The 23,311-nt window shown below is 60.0% G+C and overlaps 1 protein-coding gene across 5 annotated transcripts; it reads right to left on the bottom strand.

The window, feature by feature from the left end:
- Positions 1-464: 464 nt before the first annotated feature.
- Positions 465-22,980, bottom strand: POLD1 (DNA polymerase delta 1, catalytic subunit). 5 transcript variants are annotated; one of them, XM_069551320.1, is made up of 28 exons: positions 22,125-22,171; positions 21,116-21,262; positions 15,551-15,750; positions 15,075-15,188; positions 13,029-13,175; positions 12,817-12,942; positions 12,554-12,722; positions 12,397-12,478; positions 12,183-12,312; positions 11,561-11,727; positions 11,166-11,270; positions 9,294-9,434; positions 9,104-9,214; positions 8,246-8,437; positions 8,060-8,148; positions 7,860-7,976; positions 7,565-7,678; positions 7,120-7,267; positions 4,712-4,807; positions 4,458-4,595; positions 3,345-3,520; positions 2,994-3,146; positions 2,748-2,850; positions 1,899-2,031; positions 1,697-1,810; positions 1,340-1,392; positions 1,162-1,259; positions 465-651 (listed from the first exon to the last, which is right to left on the bottom strand). In XM_069551320.1, exons 3-28 carry the CDS (start codon positions 15,747-15,749, stop codon positions 546-548), a joined length of 3,321 nt encoding a protein of 1,106 aa, XP_069407421.1. In that variant the 5' UTR covers position 15,750; positions 21,116-21,262; positions 22,125-22,171; the 3' UTR covers positions 465-545. The 5 variants fall into 5 exon arrangements, 4 of the variants coding, with proteins under 4 accessions (XP_069407421.1, XP_069407422.1, XP_069407420.1 ...); XR_011248857.1 differs by lacking the exon at positions 21,116-21,262 and having other exon boundaries at positions 1,891-2,031; positions 22,125-22,200; XM_069551321.1 differs by lacking the exons at positions 21,116-21,262; positions 22,125-22,171 and adding an exon at positions 22,854-22,980.
- Positions 22,981-23,311: the final 331 nt, after the last annotated feature.

Genomic DNA, 23,311 nt, shown 5'->3' with positions numbered 1-23,311 from the left:
TGGGGGGCACGCACAGAACGATAGCAGGTGAGAACACTCGGGTGTCAGAGGCAGGGGAGTGGGGGCTCCCAGAGTGAACGTGAATTCAGCAGGGGTCCCTGAGGAAGAAACTCAGTCCTGAAGCCGGTGGGGACCCTGAGGTGGAAACACTGTGGGTGTGTGACCTGAGAGGGGGGTCCCCTGGTTGTTCCGGGGAGTGGGAGCCTCCTGCTGGGGGCTGCCCCAGGCGTGGAGGAAGCAGGTCAGCACCTGGAAGGCGGGGCCCAGAGGCTCTGCTGGCTGGGGCCTGGGGGGCCGCTCAGGAGGGGTGGGGAGACCTGATCCAGCCCAGGGGTCTCGCAAGGAAGGGTGAAGAGGCCCATGGGAGCTCCTGGGGGTCGGGGCATCCCACCAAGTGAAGCGAGGCCACCTGGGCCAGGGCTCGTGACGGTGGACCACGACCCCCCAGAGACCACAAGATACCATGGAACAAAAGGCCTGAGCTTTATTAATTCCCCGCCTGTCCCCCCGCCCCCCCAAGGTGGGAAGTCCGCTGAAGTCAGAGGTCACCAGGCCTCGGGGCCGGGGGGCCCGAAGCGCCGCAGCAGCCGCTCCTGGTCCTCCAGGTCCTTCCGCACCTTCTTGCGCATGTAGAAGATGGGACAGTCCCGGCTGCGGGCCAGGCGGCGGTCAGCGCCCGCAGTGGGGCAGGGGCTGTTCCCAGGACTTTGGCCCCTGTGTGCTGCCCACCCGGCGCCCGCCCACCAGGAGCTGTTTGCTCAGCGGGCCCCGGGTTGGGGGGGGGAAGCCGGTAACAGCGGGTGCTCGAGCGGGCGCTGGGCCACCGGCTGTATATCACCTGGCACCTGGCACCTGGCGTGGGAACCCGCCCCGCCCACCCATTCCCTGGGGAAAGCCCAGCCCGCCCTGGGGGAGGGGGCCGAGACCCTGTGTGTGCTTCTGTGTGATGGCGTGTGCGTGTGCATGGCCATTTCTCGGGCAGATACTGGGTGCCCGGCCCTCCCCGCTCAGCAGCCCCCCAGCCCCACCCCAGGGAGGCCAGGACCGGTGTACCGGCCTGTTGTGCAGGCTGGGACACTATGGGTCGGGGAGACCCTCACAGCCGGAAGGGGATGTGTGGGGGGGACCCTGGGGGCTGCCCTGGCCCAGCCGGCCGCCCACCTGGTGCAGATGACGTCCTCGTGCAGGCTGCCCTGGCAGCGCTGGCACTGCGTCCACAGGCGTGAGAAGCGCTCCTCCAGGGCGCTCAGGTGGGACACCTGAGGGCAGCAGGGGCTGAGCGGGCGGCCTAGCCCTGCCCGACCCCCAGCTGCCCGGCCCGCCTCCCCTATCCCCTCACCTCCTTCTGGTACAGCTCCGACTCCCGGGGCTGGCAGAACTTGCACACGGCTCCTGGGATGAGGGGAGGGGGGGCCGGTCAGCACAGGGGAGCTGGGGCTGAGCCAGGGCCTGGGCCGCCCCATCCCCGCCCGCTGCCCATCCCGGCTTCTGAAAGTCCCCAAGATGAGAGAACAAGGGAGCGAGTGTGTGGAGAAAACTCCCTGGGGAACTCCCGGGGTAGGGGGCCTGGGACCCTCCTGGGGGCGCCTGCAGACGGGAGCCCCACCCAGGGGCCACACCGGCCCTCGGGGCTGGCGCCCGGGCCCCCGGGCGATGGCGGAGGCGGGAGGGCCAGGAGCCGGGGTCCCGCGCTCACCCTGGTGGCTGAGGACAGTGCGGCAGCCAACGCAGCAGCTCCGGCGTTTGGCGAAGGCCAGCAGGCCGCCCACCTTGCCCGTGAGCACCGTCTTGCAGCGAGTGTGGTCCCCACCTGCAGGTGAGGGCAGGCGGTGGGCCGGGTGCCCGACCCTGACCCCCGTCCCCCAACCCGCCCGGGATCCCCCACCCCACCCCCGTACGCAGCAGCACAGCCTCCGCACGGCCCTCGCCCAGGATGGGCTCGAAGATGCGCAGGAGCGGCTTGGCGAGCTGCTGCTCCAGGTAGTACTGCGTGTCAATGGGCAGGCTGTGCTCCAGTACGAACAGGGGGTCCTGTGGGCAGAGCAGGGCACCGTCACACCAGGGGACGGAGTGGAGGGGCCTGGGAGGGGCTGAGGCACCGGGGTCCCTGGAGTCGCAGAGGTTGCGGGGGGGGGGGGTCCTTCAGTCATGAGTGTGGGTAATGCTGAGTGGCAGTCGCTAGCCCAGGCTAGGATGGGGTCAGAGGTCATGGGGGGGGGGTCCCTGGTCACAGTCTCTGTGACCCACAGGTTGAAGCCCTCAGGTCGCCACTAAAGGGTCAGAGAGCACAGTGGGGGCAGGAAGCAGGAAGATGGAGCTGGAGGCTGGAAGCCCAGATCTAAGGTGATGGGGCAGGAACTGGGGACTAGAGGGGGTTGTGGGGTCAGGGGTCACTAGACATCCAGGTAGAATGCAGGGGGGTGTGAATCCCAGGGAAGGACAAGCTGGAGAGCAGGGACCAAGAAGCCAGAGCCTCAGAAACTGACGGTGTGACAGGCACTCTCGCTGTGTGCAGGGGGGCTGCGCCTCCTCCAGGAGGGGTCCAAATAGCGGGGGGGAGGGGCCTTCCAGAGGGTGCGGGGAAGCCTGAGAGCAAAGCATCACGGAGCCAACTCCCAGTGGTGTGTTGGGGGCGGTTCTCAAGGTCCCTGCGGGCCCGCGGAGAGGAACACCCTCCCACCCTGCCTGGAAAGCAGAAGTGAGAGCACGGAGAGCTGGGCGGAGCGCGAAGCCCAGGTGGGCCTGACCTCGGACTTCATGTAGGCGGCCACGCCCTTGGCAGCGCTGATGATCACGTAGGGGACGCGGTCGCCCAGGCTGGGCGCGCTCCCGGGGTCCCGCTTCCTCATCCTGCGGGGAGACCAAGGCGTTGGGCCCGGGTGAGGGCAGGTGGCCCCGGCGGGGGCGGGCCGGCGGGCTAGGAAGTGGCGGGCCCAGCTGGCGGGTGAGGGGCTATTTCTGGCCACTCCCGCCCCCTCCCCGGCTGGGCGCACCTCTCGGCCAGCTCCACGTGGGCCTGCTTGCCCGCGTAGTCGGCGGCGGCGCGGGTCAGCTCCTTGGTAATGACCAGCTGCGAGATGTCAATGCGATTACACAGCAGGTCGGAGATGACGTCCTGTGCATGCGCCACGGCGCCCGCGGGGTCTCTGCAGAGGGGCGGCCGTCAGGGGAGTCGGGGTGCGCGCCAGGGGTGGGGAGGGGCCCTGCCAGGGGGCAGAAACGGGGCCGGAACCCGCAGCTGCCCGACCCCACTCTTTCCACAGCGCCGCCACTGAAGGGCTGGGCCTGACACCTGTGTCCCCAGGGGAGGAGGGGCTCGGGGCCGGGTGGAGGTCCCCACGCACCGGTCGATGAGCAGGCGGCGCAGCGAGGCGGTGACGAGGTTGGCCACCAGGGGGCAGTTGTCCCTGCGCACAGCCTCCAGGCCCTTGCAGTCCATGCGGTCGTGGGCGTCGGGCCGGGAGGAGAAGAGCAGGCCCGCGTACCGCTTCTTGCTGATGAGCAGGTAGGGGAAGTAGACCTGGGGGAAAGCCGCCGCAGGCTGAGCCCCTGGGGCTGTGGGCGCCGTCGCCCCATCCTGAGACTCCCCCAGAAACGAGACAGTCAGGGATGGTCCCAGGGATGTGTGATTGGGTCACTGGGGAAGATGGACCCTAAGACCCCAGCATCTCAGCTCGAGAGGCTGTGTGGAGGGGGTAGCTGGGGGGAACCTCAGCATTCCAGGGACCTTCCCCAAATCTGAAATGGACTGGAATAAACCTAGACCCTAAAACCCAAGATCCAGACACTGTGATGAAGCCTGCTGCTGCTGCTGGTCTGGAGGGCCCCAAATGGAGGCCTGAAACAGACCGGAGGCAGATAGGGGAGACAGGCAGAACCCCCTCAAAAAGAGGAGACTAGCAGGGAGTGAGCCCTGAGGCAGGGACCTCCCCAGATGGACAGGCTCCAAATCTGAGAGCAAGTGTACCCCAAGGCCTGACCCCAGCTTTGAATGTATGACGTGAGGGCTCCCAGACCCAAGCCTGTCGCACTCTGGGAGAACTGGAAAGCAGCGCCCCAAACCAGGAATCTCCTGGTCAGGGGGCCCCCAATGGACAGGGCTGCCCCTCCAAGACCTAAAAACCAGAGATGCTCCAAGACTCATAGCATCTTTAGGAAACAAACAGTCTTTCACAGCAAAGCCCAAGGCTGTGGAGGTTTCTAAAATCAAAGTTCTGAATTCAGGAGGACCCAGGCAGCAAACAAAATACCTCAAAAGTGGGGCTTATGAACTCAAAGAATGGGACACCCAGTTCAGGGTGCCCGGAAATGGAGACCTGAGGACCATAGGGTGCCCAGACGCTGACACAGCAGGAGAACCCCACACAAACACAGACATCCCGAGACTCAGAGACCCTCCCCCAAAAGTGGCAAGATTCACATCTGTCCACTCCAAGCACTGGGGGCCTCCCGCTTACTTTCTCAAACTCTAGCCGGATGGGCGAGGGGAAGTGGCCGGACACCCAGTCTGCAGCCTCCCGTCCCAAAGCCATCGCCTCAGCCACGGAGGAGACGCCGAAGCGGCACATGACCGAGTCTGTGTCACCATACACCACCTGGGGAGGGGCGCGTGTGACCCGGAGGGGCGGGGAGATGCTGGGCGGCCCCCGCACTTCCCTCGCCAGCCCCAGGCCCGTCTCAGGCAGCAGCAGGCAGGCAGGAGGCCCCTGACCTTGGCGCTGGTGCTGTAGCCGTTCTCCACCGTGTACTTGGTCTCCACGAGCTGCTTTGTCTTCTCAATCATCTGGCGCCCGAACCCGGTGACGCTCTGTTGGGGAGAGAATCACGCAGAGTGAGGGCCGTTTGCAGGGGCCAGGTATGAGCATGGGTAAGCCGCTGTCTCTCTGGGTCTCAGCTTCCAAATATGCAAAATGGGCTACTGAGCTATTCCTGCATGGAGGTCCGTAGATGAGGGCCTGACAGCAGCAAACAGTGGCGGAAAGGCCAGTGCCAGAAGAGGCCATCAGCTCAGTGTCTCTCCACAGAGGTGCTGAGACATCTGGTGATATTCCTGGTCCCATTCCCCCATCCTTGGGCAATCAGAAATGTCCACCCCTCAAAGACAGGGGGCTGTACCAGGGCCAGGGGGAGACCACTCCTTTCCAAATAAGGAAACTGAATTTGGGGGAGGAGGAGGGACACACTAAGGAGAAACACACGTGACTTCTGTTTTTGCCTGGACCCAGCCAGAAAACCTTTGTGTTTAACTGGAGCATTTAGGCCATTTATGTTTAGTGTAATTACTGATTATATCTGCGCTTAAATCTACCATCCAACTGTCTTCTATTTGTTCCACCATTCGATGTTCCTTTTTCTACCTGTTTTCTGAAATGACTCGGTACTCTTTTTTCTTCCACCCTCTGGCCTTCATAAGCTTAAGAGACAGACTAGGAAAAGATGCTAAGAAACAGACATAACTGAGACAGAGAGAAGGGGCTGAGAGGAAAGTGACGAGAGGCAGGGCCAGGAAACGGCAGCAGCGATGAGGAAGTGCCAAGGGAAAGGCCCAGCCACACCCTCCTGCCTGGCCTCCCCTTGGGAGCTGCAACCCGATGCCCAAGCATCCACTGCTTTCCACAGAGGAGGTTGGGAGAGGCCCCGGGGACTAGGAAGGGCCAGAAAGAGCGGTAAGAGTGATCCACCACAGAGATTAACCTCGCCCAAATGGCTGGCTCCTGGGAGGGAACCTCAAAGCCCTTGGCATGTCCTGCCTGACAAATGTCTTTGTTCATCTGGGACCTTGGGTCACACCAAGTGATCTAATGTGATTTATGGTGGGGGCCTTAGGCCACACCGTATCACCTTGACCTCTGGAGAGACTGGAGACTGAGTAACTGAGGTCAGTCACATGGTGTACTCCGTGCACCTGACCCTCAATAAAAACCCAGGCCACCAAGGCTCGGGTGAACTTCCTTGATGGGCAGTACCACATGTGCGTCAATGCGGGGAGGAAGGAGAGCTGTCTGCAGGACTCCCCTGGGAAAGGCAAGTGGAAGCTTCCACCTGGTCTCCCCTGGACTCTGCCCCATGTGCCTTTCCCTTGGCTGCTTTTAACCCCTATCCTTTCACTGTAATAAATCATAACCATGAGTATAACAGCTTTTCTGAGTTCTGAATCCTTCTAGTGCATCACTGGATCTGAGGGTGGGCTTGGGGGCCCCTGAACTACACCTGATCCCAGCTCGGCAGAACCTCAGAGAGTCAGGCCCGCTGTGGTCTTGCCACGGGTCTGTTTTTCTGTCTGAGCAGTAAACAGCCCCACAGGATGCTGCTGTGGGCACATCTGCCCACGTTTCCTCTCGGAGCAGAGCAGTGTCCGTGCCAGCCGAGCGTCCTCACCGGGGTCCTCACTGGGGTCCTCACTCAGGCCCAGGACGGGGGACCTGCGTCTGTCCAGACGGTGACTGAGGACGTAAAGTCAAATGCCCGCGCCTGACCGCGCTGCTGGGTGAACCCCAGCCTCGGTGGTCTGGGTTTTTATTGGAGTCAGGTGCCTGGCGCACCATGTGACTGACCTTAGTTACTCAGCCTCCAGTCCCTCCAGAGGGCAAGGGGATACAGTGTGGCTCAAGGCCCCTGACAGAGACACGGCCCTGTTCTCCCATCAGGAGGGGGAAGGGAAGGTGCTCTCTACTCTGCCACCCCGATGGAGACCAGCGCAGGAGGTGGCAACTGCCAGGAACACGAGGCTGCCAAGTGACTGACGGACAGGTGGAAAGAGCAAGCTAGACTGGGCCCCTCCCTCCATTCCTCGGCCTCTGCCGGCCCTGCCCTGCCCCACCCCGCCCCTCCCTCCCCAACTGCCCTCCTGTACACATTTACTCCTGTCGCCATCGGTGTCCCCGCAAGGCTGGACACTAGGACAGGCGCTCTCACCCGGTGTCACCGGCTGGACCCACGAAGCGCAGGGCCCAGCCCACAGTGAACGGTCAGCAAGTGTTCTGCTAAACCAATCACGTGGGCATCCACTCTCCAAAAGGCCGGTGGGTTGGGGCTATCCCGGCCCTGACCTCCACCACACTGAGCCCTGATTCTCCCCAAGAGGGGGTGTCTGCCCTCCACCTGCCACTGTGCACTCACCTGTGAGATTTCCAGGCATGGCAGCCTACCCACCTGGGCGCCAGTGAAGCCGTACACAGAGTTAGCACTCACTTTCAGTGCCAGCTGGCGCCCGTCCAACACTTGCCGCCGTAGGGGGTCTGTCTCCTTGGCCAGCTCGGCCTTGGCCCTGGGAAGAGAAAGGAGGACGTGGGGACCAAAGGCCACTTGAGGGGCATCCCAGGCCTCAGGGGGAGATGAGAGGGCTGGGCCAGGGTGCCCTTCTGAAAAGGGGTGCCACGTGCAGTCGTGCAGGCCGCACACTGTATGGGGTTGCCTGGCAGAGGGGCTGGCGGGAGCTGCCCGCAGTGGGTGACTGGTTCCAGCTGAGGCGCAGCTGCAGCGACACGCACTGCTGAGGGACAGGGACTCCAGGCGACTTCAACAAGCTCAGAGCAGGGTGGGCGGGGGGAGCTCAAGGGCCCACCTCTTCCGGGCGCTGAGCAGGTTTTCCAGGATCTGGGGGAGCAGCCCCTTCCGCACCGATGTCTTCACAAACTCGTCCCCCGTGGGTGTCTTGATGAACTGATCCTCGGTCAGGCTGGATGAGAGATGGTGAGGGTGAGGCCTGGCCATCCCCCACCATGGCTCCTCCTCTTCATCCCTCAGGACGCCCCTACCTCTTGCCAGTCCCCTCCCCTCCCCGCTAGCTCTGGGTCTCTGGCCCCTCTGGCCGGTCCCGGGGCAGTCTCAGGGTACACGTGGTGAGTGAGGCGCTGTACCCTAGTTTCTGGGCGGCCCCGGGCCGCAGGAGCGTGGTGTAGCACAGGTTGTGGGCCATCATGATGGACGGGTACAGCGAGGAGAAGTCCAGGGTGGCGATGGGGACGTCATAGTACCTGGGGGCACGGGAGGAGAGTCAGGGCCGGGCACCCCCTCGCACCCATTACCCGTGGCCTGCTGCTCCCTCGGCGGTTCTCACCCTTTCAGTGGCTCGATGACCGTGGCCCCGGTATAGTCCTCACCGCCCTCCGTCTTCACCACGGGCATCAGCAGACCCTGGCGCATGGCCTGGGAAGGGAGAAGGCGGGACCCAAGTGTGGGGGGTGAGGAGGGCCCCTCGGTGGGGAGTGCGGTGGCCCGACCGCCCCAGGCTCTGCCTGCTGACCTGTCGCAGCAGCTGGGACACGACCTTGACCTGCTGGCCGCGGCTGAGCAGGTAGCCGAGGGGCACGCCGGTGACACGCGCCATCTCCATGGCGTTCACCAGCACCATGAGCCGCTCCAGCAGCCGCAGGGGCAGGAAGGCGTCCTTGAGGCAGTACACGGCCAGGCGGCGGCGCGTCTGGTCGTTTCCGTTCTGGGGACAGGGACAGGGGTCAGGGGGGCGACAGGGTGGAAGGGAGCAGGGTGCGGTCTGAGAGACTAGTGTGGACTAGGAAGGGCAGGGCAGTGGAACAGAGGTCACCATGCCAGAGGTCACAGGAATGGCTAAGGATACAGTTCCCATCTGCGGCGGGAGGTCAGAGGTCAAGGGCAGGAGGTGAAGGGAAAGGTCAGGAGAACAGGCACAGGATGTCCAAGAGCGGGAAGGTAAGCGGGAGTTGAAGGGCGGAGTCTGAGGGGGCGGGAGGCGGGGTCTGAGGGGACGGGAGGCGGAGTCTGAGGGCTCAGGAGGCGCGGTCTGAGGGGACGGGAGGCGGGGCCTGAGGGCTTGGGAGGCAGGTTCTGAGGGGACAGGAGGCGGGGTCTGAGGGAAGGGAGGCGGGGTCTGAGGGCTTGGGAGGTGGGGTCTGAGGGGACGGGAGGCGGGGTCTGAGGGGACGGGAGGCGGAGTCTGAGGGCTCAGGAGGCGCGGTCTGAGGATGGGAGGCGGGGTCTGAGGGCTCAGGAGGCGTGGTCTGAGGGGATGGGAAGCGGGGTCTGAGGGCTCAGGAGGCGTGGTCTGAGGGGACGGGAGGCGGGGCCTGAGGGCTTGGAAGGCGGGGTCTGAGGGCTTCGGAGGCGGGGTCAGGGGCACCCGCACCTGCAGGTCTGTGATGATGCTGTGCTGCACGTCCTCCTTCTGCTCGCCCAGGAAGTGGAAGCTCACGGCATTGAGTGTGTAGGACCGGAGCTTGTACTCCCGCAGAAGCACCTGCGGCGGGCGGGGCAGGTTGGGCGGCGGCCCTGGGGAAGTGGCCCCGCGAGGGCAGCCCCTCCCGGCCCAGCCGTACCTGCAGCATGTCCATCTGCACGCGGCCCACCATGCTGACCACCTTGCTGTCCCGCCGGCCGGTCTGCCTGGACTGGAAGGACGAGTCCCGGATGTTGGAGCGGAGGCCGATCACACGGCCCAGCAAGGGGAAGCTTGGCACCTGGGGGCACAGCACACAGGACGGGCGGAGGCTGGGGGGATCTGCAGGGCTGAGCCACAGGAGCAGTGACCACAACACCCACAATACCCGCTGCGGTGCTGCCCTCTGTCTGCTGAGAGCCCTGTGGACTAGGGCAGCTCTGGGACAGAAGGACCCTCAGGGACAGGCAGGCACGAACTGGAGGCTGGACAGAAAGAGTCAGGGGCCTGGGACCATGGGGGTGAAGGGGCAAGGATGGCGCCCAGGGGCTGGGGGGCTGCACCCAGATGGGGAGGCGCAGGAGGAACAGACTTGGGGACAGTGCTGAGCTTGCCGGGGCAGCAGCGGGTGCACAGTGGGGGGGGCCTGGGGGTTGACCAGCTGCAGGCACAAGCAGGGGCCGGCGTGGAGAGCTAGGTCTGTACCAGAGACAGCAAACAGGGGGGACCAGGCATGGAGGACAGGCCTGAGCTGGGGAACTGGGGAGCGGTGGAACTGGGGGCGGAGGGCAAGGCAAGGGAGCGGAGGCTGGAGTATAAACACCACGCTGACGGGGGTGGGCTTCTCCCTGGAGCTGCTGGGGAGCCCTGAGTGTGGTTGTTTGCTCTTTCCATTATGAAACTGGCCAAATGTATAGAAAAGGAAGAAAACAAGAAATCAACCCTGAATATCCCTTGGAAGGACTGATGCTTAAGATGAAATTCCAATAATTTGGCCACCTGATGTGAAGAGCCGACTTACTGGAAAACACCCTGATGCTGAGAAAGATTGAGGGCAGGAGGAGAAGGGGGGTGACAGAGGATGAGATGGTTGGATGGCATCACTGACTCAGCAGACACTGAGTTTTGCGCACACTCCGGGAGATGGGGAAGGACAGGGAAGCCTGGAGTGCTACAGTCCATGGGGTCGCAAAGAGTCAGACACGACTGAGCAACTGAACAGCACAATGCACCTGTTAAGAGCTGAAGCGTGTTTGCCTAAAAGATGTTGAAGTTGTAACTCCTGGACCTCCAAATGTGACCTCATTTGGAAACTGAGTCTTTGTTGGTGAGCAAGTTAAGATGAGGTCATTAGGGTGGCCCTGATCCAATGTGACTGTGGTCTTTAAAAAAAGGGGACACTGGCGCACAGAGGGGAGAGCGCCAGGTACACCCCGCAATGTCTGAGGCGACAGGAAGCTAGGAGAGAGGCCTCACAAGAAACCAACCCTCTGACACCCTGACTGGCCTTCCAGCCTCCAGACTGAGAGACCACACGTGACTGTGAGCTTCGGACCCCGCAGAGCCACACGGCCCCATGCCCACACCAGGTTCAAGCATCAAGGTTTTGCCACCAACTTCCTTTTTTCCTTAGTTTTTGTTGACATATTTTAAAGCCTAGAGAACAAGGCACTGCACTCGTGCTTCGGTCTGCCCTTCCAAATACCCAAGCCTTTGCTCTTCTTTTTTTGGCCGCACCACCCAGCACGAGGGATCCTCGTCCCCTGACCACGTATTGAACCCACACCCACTGCCGGGGAAGCGCAGACGCTTAACCACTGGACCTCCAGGCAGTCCCACATGAGCCTTTGCTTACTTAACCACGAATGCTTCCTCACCTCTGCGAAAGCCACAGGAACCTCCTGGGCTTTCAGCAGGCCAGGGACGGGGCCAGAGCCAGGGTTTCCAGGAGGCCTCTGGAGCCGCTGGGCAGTGGCCCACAGCCTGAGCCCCCAGTGGGGTGTCAGGGCAGCTTCCCCCTGACCTGCCGTACCTTGAGGGTCTGGGCCCGGGAGATGAGGTAGGGAAGGTCAAAGTTCTGGATGTTGTAGCCAGTAATCACGTCAGGATCCATGATGCGGATGAAGGTCGACCAGGCCTGAAGTGGGAGCACGCGGGGTCATCCAGGGTGACACTCTGGTCAACCCCCCGCCGTGGGTCCTCCCCAGTCCTGGGACATTCTGGAAGCCCCCAGGAGCAGCCCGAGAGCCCTCCCACCAGTGGAAGGAAGACTGGGCAGCTGCCTCTGAAAATAGGGAATCCAGAGCGGGAAATGGCTCAAGAAACAGCCTGGGGGGGGCGTGTGTGTGTGTGGTGGGGAGGGGTGGGGGCAGGGGGAGCTGAGGAAAATGAGACGGGGCATGAGACGGGGCATGGAACGAGAGCCACCTGGAGCAGGTCCTCCTCCCGCTCGTAGCTCTGCACCTTGGCGCCCAGGATGGGGGCGCAGGGCCGCAGGGTGAGCGCCAGGCGCAGGAAGGGCTCCGGCTCGCCCCAGCGCAGGCCCAGTGAGCAGATCTGGATCACGGGGTCCCGCTCGGGCTCCGGGAAGATGCCTGCATGGGCGGGAGGAGGGAGGCAGGGCACTGACTCCTGACGCTCCCTCATGACTCACTGGGTGGGCGCACCTCTGCATCCCACCAGGCCTGACCGACAGCGTCCCCACCGCCCGCAGACCCTGCAGGATCCACCCAGGCTCCCACTCTGCCCGCTTCTCCCAGCCCTCACAGACTGAGCCGGTCCTGCCCCAGGGCCTCTGCACTGGCTGCTCTCCCCACCCCCATACCCCACCCATCCCTCTTCACAAGGCCTGTCCCCTCACCCTGGAAGCCTCCCCTGCCCCGCGGCCCCGCCCCTCTCTGCCACCGCCCTCCTTTGCGTTGCATCTGCTTGTGTGTTTACTCCCTTCTCCCTGAGCGAGCTCAAGAAGCGCAGGGACTCCTGGGGTGAGACGGGCCCATCACGGACGTAGGGAAGGAGGGAGGGAGGACCCCAGGCCCCAGGGACAGACCTTTGCGGCCAGCACACTCGATGTCGAAGCTGAGCACGCGCAGAGGGGCGATTCGCTGCCACTCTCCTTCCGGCGGGTGGCTGATCACGTCTGACCAGAGCACGTCGGCCTCCAGCTGACACAGCGTGGCCTACGGGGAAGAAGTGGGTCAGCGGTTACAGGGTCCCGGCCCTGTGTCCCCTCGGCCCAAACTCAGCTCCGGAGACCCCCATACCTTCCCCTCTGGCCTCAGGATGTATTTCCCAGCTGGGAGCTCCAGCCAGTTGCAGCCCACGATGTCCGTGTCCACCATGAACCTTCAAGGGGATGAGGGTCAGTGGGCAGAGGCAGGTAGAGGGGGCAAGGTGGGAGAAGTGAGACGGAGGACATACCGGATCTCAAAGTCAACGTTGGCCTCGTAGGGCGCAAAGCTGGGGGTGCCCAGGCCAGCCAGGCGGATCCCCTGCTCCAGGAGGCGGCGGGCGGGTGCCATGAGGCGGGGCAGTGCCAGGGTGATACGAAGAAACGGGGAGGGGCCGTGCCCATGGTACCCGAACATGCCTGCGGGCAGAGGGGACTGGCATCGGCCCAAGGGAACCCCTGCCGGCCCAGGACCTCCACCCCCAACCTCTGGGACCCCTAGGGTGGTGCTCACTCTCCCGGGAGCACAGCTCCACTGCCAGCACGGCCGGCCCAGTGAGCTCCTTGCCCCCGCGCTGGTCCCGGCTAATGGCTGCACTCAGTTCCCGCTGCAGCTCACTCAGGTGCTCAGGTCCGAAACCTGGGGTATGAAAGGGCCGGTCAGATGTGCAGGGGATCCCCGGGTGGCTGGGGCGAGGAGGGGTCTTCTGGGTTGGGGTCACTCACCGGGGGGTGCTGGGGTGTAGAAGTAGGGTGCAAAGCCATGGATGTGGCAGCAGACAGAGACCCCCTCGTCGGTGACCCCGAAGGCGCGGAGGATGGGAACCGAGCCCTGGGATGGCGGGGGCGCCCCAGGCAGGGGCCGCGCTGGGCCTGGGGGAGGGGGGAACACAGGTAAGCAGGGGCTGCCACCTCAGACCCCCCAAAAGTGTTTCCCTTTCAAAAGTGGAATCAACTTTGCGTGGGCAGCGTCATGAGCTTTAACGCGGGGGTAGATTCGTGTAACCACCGCCAAAACCGGGGTACAAGACAGTCCCGTCACTCAAACAGCTCCCTCGAGCTGCCCCTTGGTGAGCACACTCGCCTCCAGCCCGCCCCCCAGCACCATCGGTCTGTTCCTCATCGTCCTGATTTTGCCTTTTTGAGACCGTCCACAGAAGGGAGTCATTCAGTTCGTAGCCCTCCCGGCCCGGCTTCTTGCACCCGGGCTGGCGTCTTGGGCACCCGTCCACGTCAAGCTTGTCAGCAATTTGTTCCCTTTATCACAGAGAAGCACTGCATGGTGTGTCATCCATCCACCTGCCACAGGGCGTGAGGCGCTCCCAGTTTTGGGTGGTCCAGAAAAGAGCTATCAACATCCATGGTTGTTGTCTGAATGGAGGTGTTTGCTTCTCTCGGGTAAATATCTTTCAGGCAGAACTGCCAGGCGCTATGGTAAGAATAGGTTTAAGTCTGATCTCTCAATAAAGCTCAGGGCAAAAACCAAAAACTTAATTACCACCGGAAAAACTGTAAAAGGCTAGGTTGAACCCTGTAAGATTCTTCCAGGCTGCTTCCCAGAGCGGTTGCATCAGCCATGGCCTCACTGAGCACGGGTTCCCGACACTCCACATCCTCGCCCGCACTTGGTGGTGTCTGTGTATTTTACTTTAGCCTCTCTCACAGGTGTGTGTCTCACGGTGGCTGTCATTTACATTCACCCGACAGCCGACGACACAGAGGATCACCTCACGTGCACGTTTGCCACTGTGGATCCTCTAGTGAATTGTCCAAGATTTCTGTCCACTTTTGAACTCTTTCTGAATCTTCTTTTGCAGCACCAGTCCTCTGTCAGACATACAGACGGCAAACGCTTCCTCCCCACCTGTAGCCTGTCTTTACTTTCTCGCTCAGGGGAGCCTTCGAAATTCAAGGAGGAGCCTGGACGTGCATGTGTGCTGCGTGTTCAGTTGCCCAGTCATGTCTGACTCTTTGCGACCCCGTGGACTGTAGCCCGCCAGGCTCCTCTGTCCATGGGATTTCCCAGGCACGAATACTGGAGTGGGTTGCCATCCCTTCTCCAGGGGTTCTTCCGGACCTAGGGATCAAACCTGCATCTCATGCATTGGCAGGTGGGTTCTTTACCACTAGTGAGTGCCCCTGGAGCTTGGACGGGGTCTCCCCATTGCCAAGGACAGGCCGGCTCACTCAGAGCGGAGCGCTAAGGTCCTCACTGGCTCCTCACTGCCTCACTGGCCTCCTGGCTGCTCCTTAAACGTATCAGCCCTGCTCCCTCCTTGGGGTCCTCTGCCCAGAGTCCCGCTTTCCCAGACAACCCCACGACTCCTCATCACCTCAGAGGGGGCCTTCCCAAAGCTCCAAGAGGCGAGGTCCAGCTCCCCCTCCCTACTTGACGCTCCTCTGTGACCCTCGCCACCGCCAGTGTTCCACTTCCTTTCTTGTTCTGCCTCTCCTTCTAGAACGTGAGCCTCGGGGAGCAGGGACCTGGTCTGCCTGGTACAGGGCCTGCCTCAGTGCAGATGCTTGGTTGTTTCCGACTGACGGGATGAATGAATGGCAACTACACCACACGCCTCTCCCTTCTGCGAGGAGCCAGCCCCTTCAGGCCTCAGTCAGAAGACACCTCCTCCTCCAGGAAGGCCCCCCTCCCCGCCCCCACTTGTCCCTCCCTCTCAGAGCCCTGGGCAGGGACCCTCTGTGTCCCTCTCTTCCCACAGAGCAGCTGACCCGGCCCCTCCTCCCATGCACCAGGCCTCTGATCCCCAAGCTTACCCACATAATGGTCGATCTCCAACTGCTGGAAGATGAGGGGCTCCGTCTGAGGGTCTAAGGGGGGCGGGGCGGGCCGAAGCCAGCGGGCATCTGAGGCCGTCAGGGAGAATTGCCCTGGATGGGGGGAGGGAAGCGGGGCTCCATGGAGTCGTGGTCCTGCTTCGGAAACAAGTAACTGCCTTCCCGCCTCTGCTCCTGTCCCCTCAAGCAGCATCCCATTTGGGAAAGAAAGTCAGGTGGAGGCGGTGGTCTGGATCAGGCAGGACACTCCAGGGGGATCGAGGGGTCAAGGGTCAAGGTTAGAAGCAACAGGAAACAGGTGGCCTGCTGACAGCCAAAGTTCAGCCCTTTGCAGAGCTCGAAGCAGCCAGGGGCTGAGAGTTAAAGGCTACAGGTCAGCTCCAGGGTTCTGAGACGCAACAGGTGTGGGGACCCACGGGGCTGGGGCGCAGAGGGGCCCCTGCCCCGAGTCTCACCGTCCGCCCCCTCCAGGGCCGACTGCAGCGCCTCCTCCTCCTGCTCCTGCAGCCTGCGCTCTGCTTCCATCTCCTCCATCAGCGCCAGCTCCTCCTCGAACTGCGAGGGCCGGTACGCCTCATCCTCATCCCAGAGGCCCCCGCGGGCCCGCTTTGGGGGCACCCCAGGCCCCGGGCCTGGTCGCCGCTTACCATCCATCCTGTGGGGCGAGCCGGGGTGAGGGGAGGGTTGCTGTCTTCTCCATGGCCTCCCATGAACCCACCATGACTGTGAGCCTTTGAAAAAATCTCCAGAGTAGGGAATTCCCTAGCGGTCCAGTGGTTAGGACGCCACACTTGCACGGCTAAGGGTGGGGGTTCAATCCCTGGTCGGAGAACTAAGATCCCACAAGCTGTCCAGTACAGCCAAAAAATTAAAAAAAAAAAAAAGACTATGCTCATCCATGATGCTAAAAGTCTAGCTAGTGGCTGCTGCTGGGGTGGGGGAGACTGACTGGGAAGGGGCATGAGGTTGTTCTGCAGGGTGGTGGAAGTGTACGGTGGCCAGCTGTACACTTGAGACCTGCGCGTTTCACCACGTGTAAATTGCACCTCAAGTGAAAGCATAAAAAGTGGGGAGGCTGTAATTCCACATCCAGGGGCTTATGCTACAGATATACTATCACCTAATGAAAAACTGCATTTACAAGGTTATTTCCGGCAGCATTGTTTGCAGTCCCAAAAGACTGGAAACCACCTAAATGTCCTCCCCTGGGGAACTGTTTAAATAAGTTACATGAATTCTGTCCCCTGGAATATTATGCAGCTATATAAAGGAATGAGGAAGCTCTCTATGAACTGACAGAGGACTCTCAAAGACCCATTGTTAGGTAGAGAAAGCAAAGTACAGAATGGTGTACTTAAGAGAGCTTTTGTATTAAGAAAAAAAAAAAAAATTCTAAGAAAACGAAAATGTTTACCCTGACTCTAATCAGTAGGAAATAATCAAACCAAAGTAAAGACTGGCCTGCGAGATGGAATCTTCAAAAAATGTCCAAGTCATGAAGGGGGAGGAAAAAAGATCAGGAAACTGTTTTAGATTAAAGGAGAGACTATGTCATCATGACAACTAGACGACTCACTAGTGGGATCACTAGTGTGATCCCAGGTCAGATCTTGGATTTAAAAAGTGGAAATAGCTCTGAAGGCTATCGCTGGAACTGCACAAACTGAATAACTGTCTGAGATAACAGTATCATTTCATAGAGAATGGCCTGATTCTCATTATCCTGTAGTATCATGATGGCTACAACCCGTACACAGTTCAGTGAAAAAAAAAAAAAGGGTATGTGCATCAAGATAAAGCAAAGTGAGGCAGCACTTTCACAACTGACAAATCCAGGAAAGGGTTCGTGGGTGTTCGTTGTACTTTGTCTTGGGATGTCTCTGCAGGCTTGGAATTTTTTAATTAAAAGTTGGAGGAAGGGATTGCAGGGGGCATGGGTTCAATCTCTGGTCAGAAACTATGATCCATAGTTGGGGCCATGAGTTGGGGCCGAAAAAAGAAAAAGCTGGAGAGAAACACGTAAAAGAAAAATAACATTTATCCAAGCTGATGGGAAAATATATCTAAAGATGTTGCTTTTTCACGCATAATTGTGGCAGGATAGGTAATAAACTGGCAACATTGGCTTTCTGGGGGGCTGGGGTGGGGAGATAGTTTGACCAAGATCTCATTCACATACCATACGATTCATGTACATTTTAAGTGTACAGTTCAGTGGTTTTCAGTATATTCAGAACTTGGGCAACCTTGACCACAGTCCATCTTAGAACACTGTCATCACACAAAAAAGACCCTCTCCACTCAGTGCCTCTCCCGCCCTCCCCCAGAGCACCACTGATCTGCTTTGTCTAGATGGATCGGCCTATTCTGCGCATTTCCTAGAAATGGAATCCTGTGTATGGCTTCTTTCCCTGAGAATGTTTTCAAGGTCCACCCCCGTTCTAGCACGGATCTGGGCTTCATTCCTTTTTACGCCTGAGTACTTCCTGTGCCCTCCGCGTGTAACTGTGCAGATACGTGGTCTGATCTCAGAATAAGGAATGAGCCTAGAGGCCTTTGCTCTGGCCATGCGAGTAGCCAGAGGGATGCAGAGAGTTAGGACCTGGGGGAAATGCCCGGGTGAGGCAGAGGAAGCTCAGGGGTTGCCAGGAGCCCCACGGAGTGGCAGACCTGGCTTGTCAGGGGGAGGAAGGAGAGGGCCAACCGGCTGCCCTGGGTCACTGGGCTGTGGCCAGGGGGTACGATGGGTGGGCAGCTGTCACTGGAGCAAAACCTAGGGTCCTGGACTAGTCGCCTATCCCAGGTGCTGTCAGGCAAGCCAGCATGAGAAGGAAGGGTCCCTGGGTGTCCCCCTCGCAGGAGTGCAGGGCAGAGCATGGCACCTTTCTGGGTGCTTCAGCAGCAAATACTGAACAGCAAGTGAATCCAGCATTAACCACAACGAGTGCCTGCTCTAGTCACACACCCGTTTCTCTCTGACACACTCCCTGGAGGTTGTCATCCCATCCCACCCAACCTCACCGCTTTTTTTTTTGCTACACCACTAAGCATATGGATCTTAGTCCCCTGACCTGGGATCGAACCCACGACTAAGAGTGGAATCTTAACCACCAGGGGATGGCTTTAAACGCCATCTCTTAGCTTTTGTGTCTCCCACACAGACCTCAGCCGGGACTCCAGGCTGACAGATCTGAGTGTCCACTGTGGCGACGTCCCTTCAGGCACCCCAGACTCCAAAGCCAGGCTCCTGATCTCCCCCCAAACCTGCTCCTCGCACCCCACAGTCTCCCCTGATTCGGTACAACTCCTGGCAGGTCGACAACCTTGGAGTCACCCCAACTTCTCTCTTCCCTTCAGACCACACGCTCACTGCATCAGCAAATTTATTTATCAGCTCTGCCTTTCAATGGACAGGCCCCGCCCCAGCTCTGTAAGATCGTTGGCCTCTATTTTTGCATTGCTGTTTGTCTGGCTCCCCCTGCTGGAAAATAAGCTCAGCTCGGCCTGGGATGCAGTCTCCTTCACTGAAGAATCACGGGTGTCAGTAACAGTGTCTGGCCCATAGAGGACACCCGAGGAGTATCTGCTGAATGAATAGCCTTGCCCGCCTGTCATCTCCCTCCTTCCACCTGGCCCCTCCACCTGGCCCCGCCCTCCTTCCACCTGGCCCCCCTCAGTGTTTTCTCCACTCAGCAACCAAAGAGACTGTTTATGTCAGATCGTCCCACCCCTGCTCTGCTCAGAGCCTGTCCCTGGCTCTTGCCTCATGCATAGTTAAAACAAAAGTCCTCATCGTGGCCCACAAGGCCCTGCACAACTGCCCCCACCTACTCTTTCAGGGATACCACCTCCGCCCTCTCTCCCTTGCTCACTCCAGCCACTTGCCTCCTCTCTGTTCCTCAAACACTCCAGGCTTGCTCCTACCCCAGACCTTTTCACAAGCTGTTCTTGCTGCCCAACCAAATGCTCTTTTCCAAACATCCCCATGGCTCTCTCCTCCCCGCCTTCAGGTTTTTGTTCCAATTTCACCTTCTCAGTGAGGCCGGCTTCAAAATACAGCCCCTGGGGCCTCCCCAGCAGTCCAGTGGTTAGACTCTGCACTTCTACGGCAGGGGGGATGGGTTCGATTCTTTGGCCAGGGAACTCCCACAGGCCAAGGTGCGACCAGAAAACAGATACAGAAAAACTTGAAAAGACAGCCCCGCTGCCCCTCCTGACACTCTCCAACTCCTTCCCTAGCTTTATTTTTCTTGCTGGCCTCTTGCTGTCTGCTGTGCTGTATCAGATCGTTAAGAGTTCTCCAAGTGTGGTGCCCTGCACCTGCAGCTTCTGGTGGGAACTGGTGGGAATGGAAGCCTTCAGGCCCCACTCCAGACCTACTGAGTCAGGGCCTCTGGAGGTGGGCCCAGCCCCCCGCGTAGGATCGAGCCCTCCAGGGCCTCCGAAGCTGCTCAAGCCTGAGCACCACTGCCTATTCGTTTTGTTTATTGTCTGCAAGGAGAATGGAAATACTGCCAAAGCCGGGATTTCACCTTCTGTTTCCCACTACATCTCATGTCCCCAGGAGAGAGGCTGAAGCCGAGTACACACCCAATAAATAAGTGCTGCTGCTGCTGCTAAGTCGCTTCAGTTGTGTCCGAATCTGTGCGACCCCATAGAAGGCAGCCTATCAGGATCCTCCGTCCCTGGGATTCTCCAAGCAAGAACGCTGGAGTGGGTTGCCTTTGCCTTCTCCGAATACGTTCTGAATGCAGCACCAAGGAAGGAACTCAAAATTTTCACCAAAGCTTCTGAGGCAGGTGCTGCTATTAACTCTCCAACACAGTGACTGGCACGGAGGCCCAGAGACGTGAAGCCACCTTCAAGCCTGAGGTGACACAACGAGCTCAGAGGGGCAGAGCCCGGGTTCCAACCCAAGCAGACTGGCTCCAGGGCCCCACGGGTGATCAGTGCGCCAGACTGTCGGCCTCTGGGGGTGCCAGGAGCGATATGGGGGTGAACTGCCCTCTGCCCAGCAGGGGAGACAGGACAGACTCATCTGCTTGCTCACCCTGTATCCTGGCTCACACACATCTGTCAAAGGATCGATTAAATAACGACAAATGGATCTATTCACTCCCGCCCCCCCTGAAAACTCCACACCTTTCAGGCTTTGGCCAGGTCCCCCCTCTGGGCCTCGTGACTCCTGCTGCCCTCGTCCTGGGCTGTGGATCACCTGGGCTTGTGTCTGGCTCCCTCACCAGACAGGGAACTCTTGATGGCGGGGCAGGGCTGAGGCTGCTCTGGGTCCCCGGGATCATCCAGCATGGGGCCTGGTCTTGGGAGAAGTTTTCGGGATGAAATCTTCCTTTTTCTTGGCCACCTAACTCCTCTACACCCTCTGAAACTCAGTTCTGGTTCAGTTCCTCCTCACTGATCAGCGGCCCCCTAGGGGCTCCCACAGCATCTTGGGGGCATTTCCATTACTGCACAAGCTGTGACAAGTTCCAACTGAGAGGTCCTCAAAACACAGGGGTCAGGGGCTGGCTCCAGTCTGGGTCCCCAGCATCACCTAGCAGAGAGCCTGCGATGCAGGCCACTTCAAGTTGTGTCGGTTTAAACCCTTCTCTGGTGTCACCAACGCCATGAGTCCACCTTGAACCCTCATTTTCTTCTGTTAGCTCCCAAAGACTAGTGCCGCCTCTTTTTAGTTCAGAGAGCTCTGGCTTGAGATTCCTGTTCTTCTTCCAACCAAACTGAATTATCACTAGCTCCCCAGTGCCCAGCAAAGGCCCTGAGTAGGGCAGGAACGGCCTGGGTGGGGAAGTGCAGGAAGGAGGGGGAGAAAAGGCAACAAGAGGTTCCTGGAGTGGGTGTGGCCGTGAACCTGACACACTGACATCACCCTGCCCACTTGCACCACCTAAGCTCTGCCCTCAGGGTGGCACCCCCAAACCTGCCCCCCCTCAGCTCCCCGTCTCCAGCCTACTGCTCGAACCACAAGCCCTGTGATCCTGGGCTCCCCCCTTCCCTACACGCACCTTGTGCGCGTTCACACTCCAGAAACCACCTCCGCCTGATGGATTCTCCCCACTTGCACTGCAGGCTGAGCCGCCTAGCATTCCCCCTTGCCTCCAACTGGCCTCTCCTCCTTCCACTCTCACTCCTGCTACAACCCCATCTTCAATCTGCAGTCAGAGATTTTTTAAAGCTCAGGGGAGGATCAAGATGCTGTGATGCTCAAAACCTCCCCAGCTCCCTACTGAACTTACAGTAAACGTTAAAGGGAACACTGAGACGTACAAAGCCCTATAGGATCTGGCTCCCTACCATGTCTCCAGCCTCACTCTTCCCTACAAGTTACAAGGAAGCCAAGCCCCTTCCTGCTTCAAGGTCTTTTTACTGGATGGCCAGCCCATCCACCCCATGTCCAGAACATTCTTTCCGGGGCTCGCTTCTCTCTCAAATGTCACTTCCCCAGAGGGACTACTCCTGTTCACTCCAGAAATAAAAAAGCAGGCTACTCTTGTTTCACTTTCCTTGGGGTAACGAATCACAAGCTGACAACATTGGTTTGTCGTCATTACTTACTACTTGTCTACTCTCGGTCTGCCCCTGGGAAAGAGGCTTTCTCTGACTTATTCGGGTTGTAGCCTCGAACCCTAGGGCAGTGCTGGGCACAGTGTACTCAGTACCTAGAGAATAAAAGATGACACCATGCCCTCACGTGCACCATCGAGAACCCAATGCCTCCGGGACCCGTTGCTCCCAAGACTCCCCAGTGTGCGTCCCCCTCGTCCTCGGCGCCCAGCGCCAGCGCCCCCCGCAGGCCGAGGGGACGCCCCCACCCTGTCATCTGCCCCCGCGTACGCGCCCACGGCCACTGGCCTCTGCCCCTCCTGCGCGCGCCCCCTAACCAAGGGGATCCCTCCAGCCGCCATGCCCCACGCGAGTTCTCACAACTCTCTCTCAGGCCCACGGACTCGGCTCCCCAAGCCTCCTTCCCGGCCAGGCAAAGTCCCCTGCAAATCCCCTTCTCCCGTAACTCACCCGCTTCAAACAGTGTTTCCCGCCACAGCCCACGCCGCCGTGACCCCTGACTCCGGCGCGCGCAGGCCCAGAAGTGCGGCGCGCAGAGCCGGGCCACGCCCCTCCCACCCAAATATGGGAGGCCACGCCCTCTTCCCCCTAGCTGGGGCACAGGCCACGCCCCCTCCTTCCAACTTGGACGGTGGTCTAGTCCCCTTGCTGATGTATCCTCGCCAAGCCACGCCCCCTCTGACGTTTGTGGCTCGAAGCTACGCCCCCTTCCTCACCGGCGGGTTGAGACCCAGTGTTCTCTGCGCACGCGCAGCGGCTCTGGGCGCCGGCCCTCCGTTCGACCCTGCCCGCTCTAAGGTGCTGGGCGCGCACCCTCCACCCCAGCCGCTTCCTGGCCAAGGCCTTGTCGGGAGGACAGCCTGGGCAGTGTTCCTCCTCCAGTCCGCAGCCTGACCTTTTCCCTCCCGATAGAGGCTGGCCCATGCGCGCTCAGATCCTGGCCAGGTTGGTTCTCCTGTCTCGCGCGGCCTCAGCTTCCCCATCTGTAAACTGGACTCTTGCGCAGGGCAGGCACATCTCTAGAGCGAGAGGCACTCTGGGATACGACGATCGCATGTAACTACTCTCAGTTCCCCCGTTCCCTCTCCCCTCTCTACAAAAATATATTTTTCAGTACTCCACCCACCCCTCCAGACAACACCCTCTTCACCCTGGACTGGGACTGTCCATTCAGCTCACCTCGGTGTCCCCTCACGGCTTGGCGCAGCAGAAGAAGAAATTAGGAGAACTCCACTGCCTTTCCTTTGAACTCATCTAGGCCTCTTTCGGGAGAAGGCAATGGCACCCCACTCCAGTACCCTTGCCTGGAAAATCCCATGGACAGAGGAGCCTGGTAGGCTGCAGTCCATGCTAAGGGTTGGACACGACTGAGCGACTTCCCTTTCACTTTTCACTTTCATGCATTGGAGAAGGAGATGGCAACCCACTCGAGTATTCTTGCCTGGAGAATCCCAGGGACGGAGGAGCCTGGTGGGCTGCTGTCTGTGGGGTCACCCAGAGTCCTATACGACTGAAGTGACTTAGCAGCAGCAGCAGCAATGCCCTTCAAGTCCAACCATGTTGCTGCAGATAGCAAAAATTTCACTTTCATGACTGAATAGTATCCCATTCTGTATGTACGTATGACGCCTTCTTCA

Source organism: Ovis canadensis, chromosome 14, assembly GCF_042477335.2.
Source record: "Ovis canadensis isolate MfBH-ARS-UI-01 breed Bighorn chromosome 14, ARS-UI_OviCan_v2, whole genome shotgun sequence".
NCBI lineage: Eukaryota > Metazoa > Chordata > Mammalia > Artiodactyla > Bovidae > Ovis > Ovis canadensis.
The sequence above is the reverse complement of the archived record's forward strand: the minus strand, read 5'-3'. Positions and strand labels throughout refer to the sequence as shown.

Coding starts and splice junctions, on each gene's coding strand:
- POLD1 (XM_069551318.1), bottom strand. CDS start 20,395: ATGATCCCGGGGACCCAGAGCAGCCTCAGCCCTGCCCCGCCATCAAGA. Junction 13,176..15,074: donor GGAGATCGACCATTATGTGG/GTAAGCTTGGGG, acceptor CCCCTCCCCCAG/GCCCAGCGCGGCCCCTGCCT. Junction 8,149..8,245: donor TGTCCCAGCTGCTGCGACAG/GTCAGCAGGCAG, acceptor CTCCCTTCCCAG/GCCATGCGCCAGGGTCTGCT.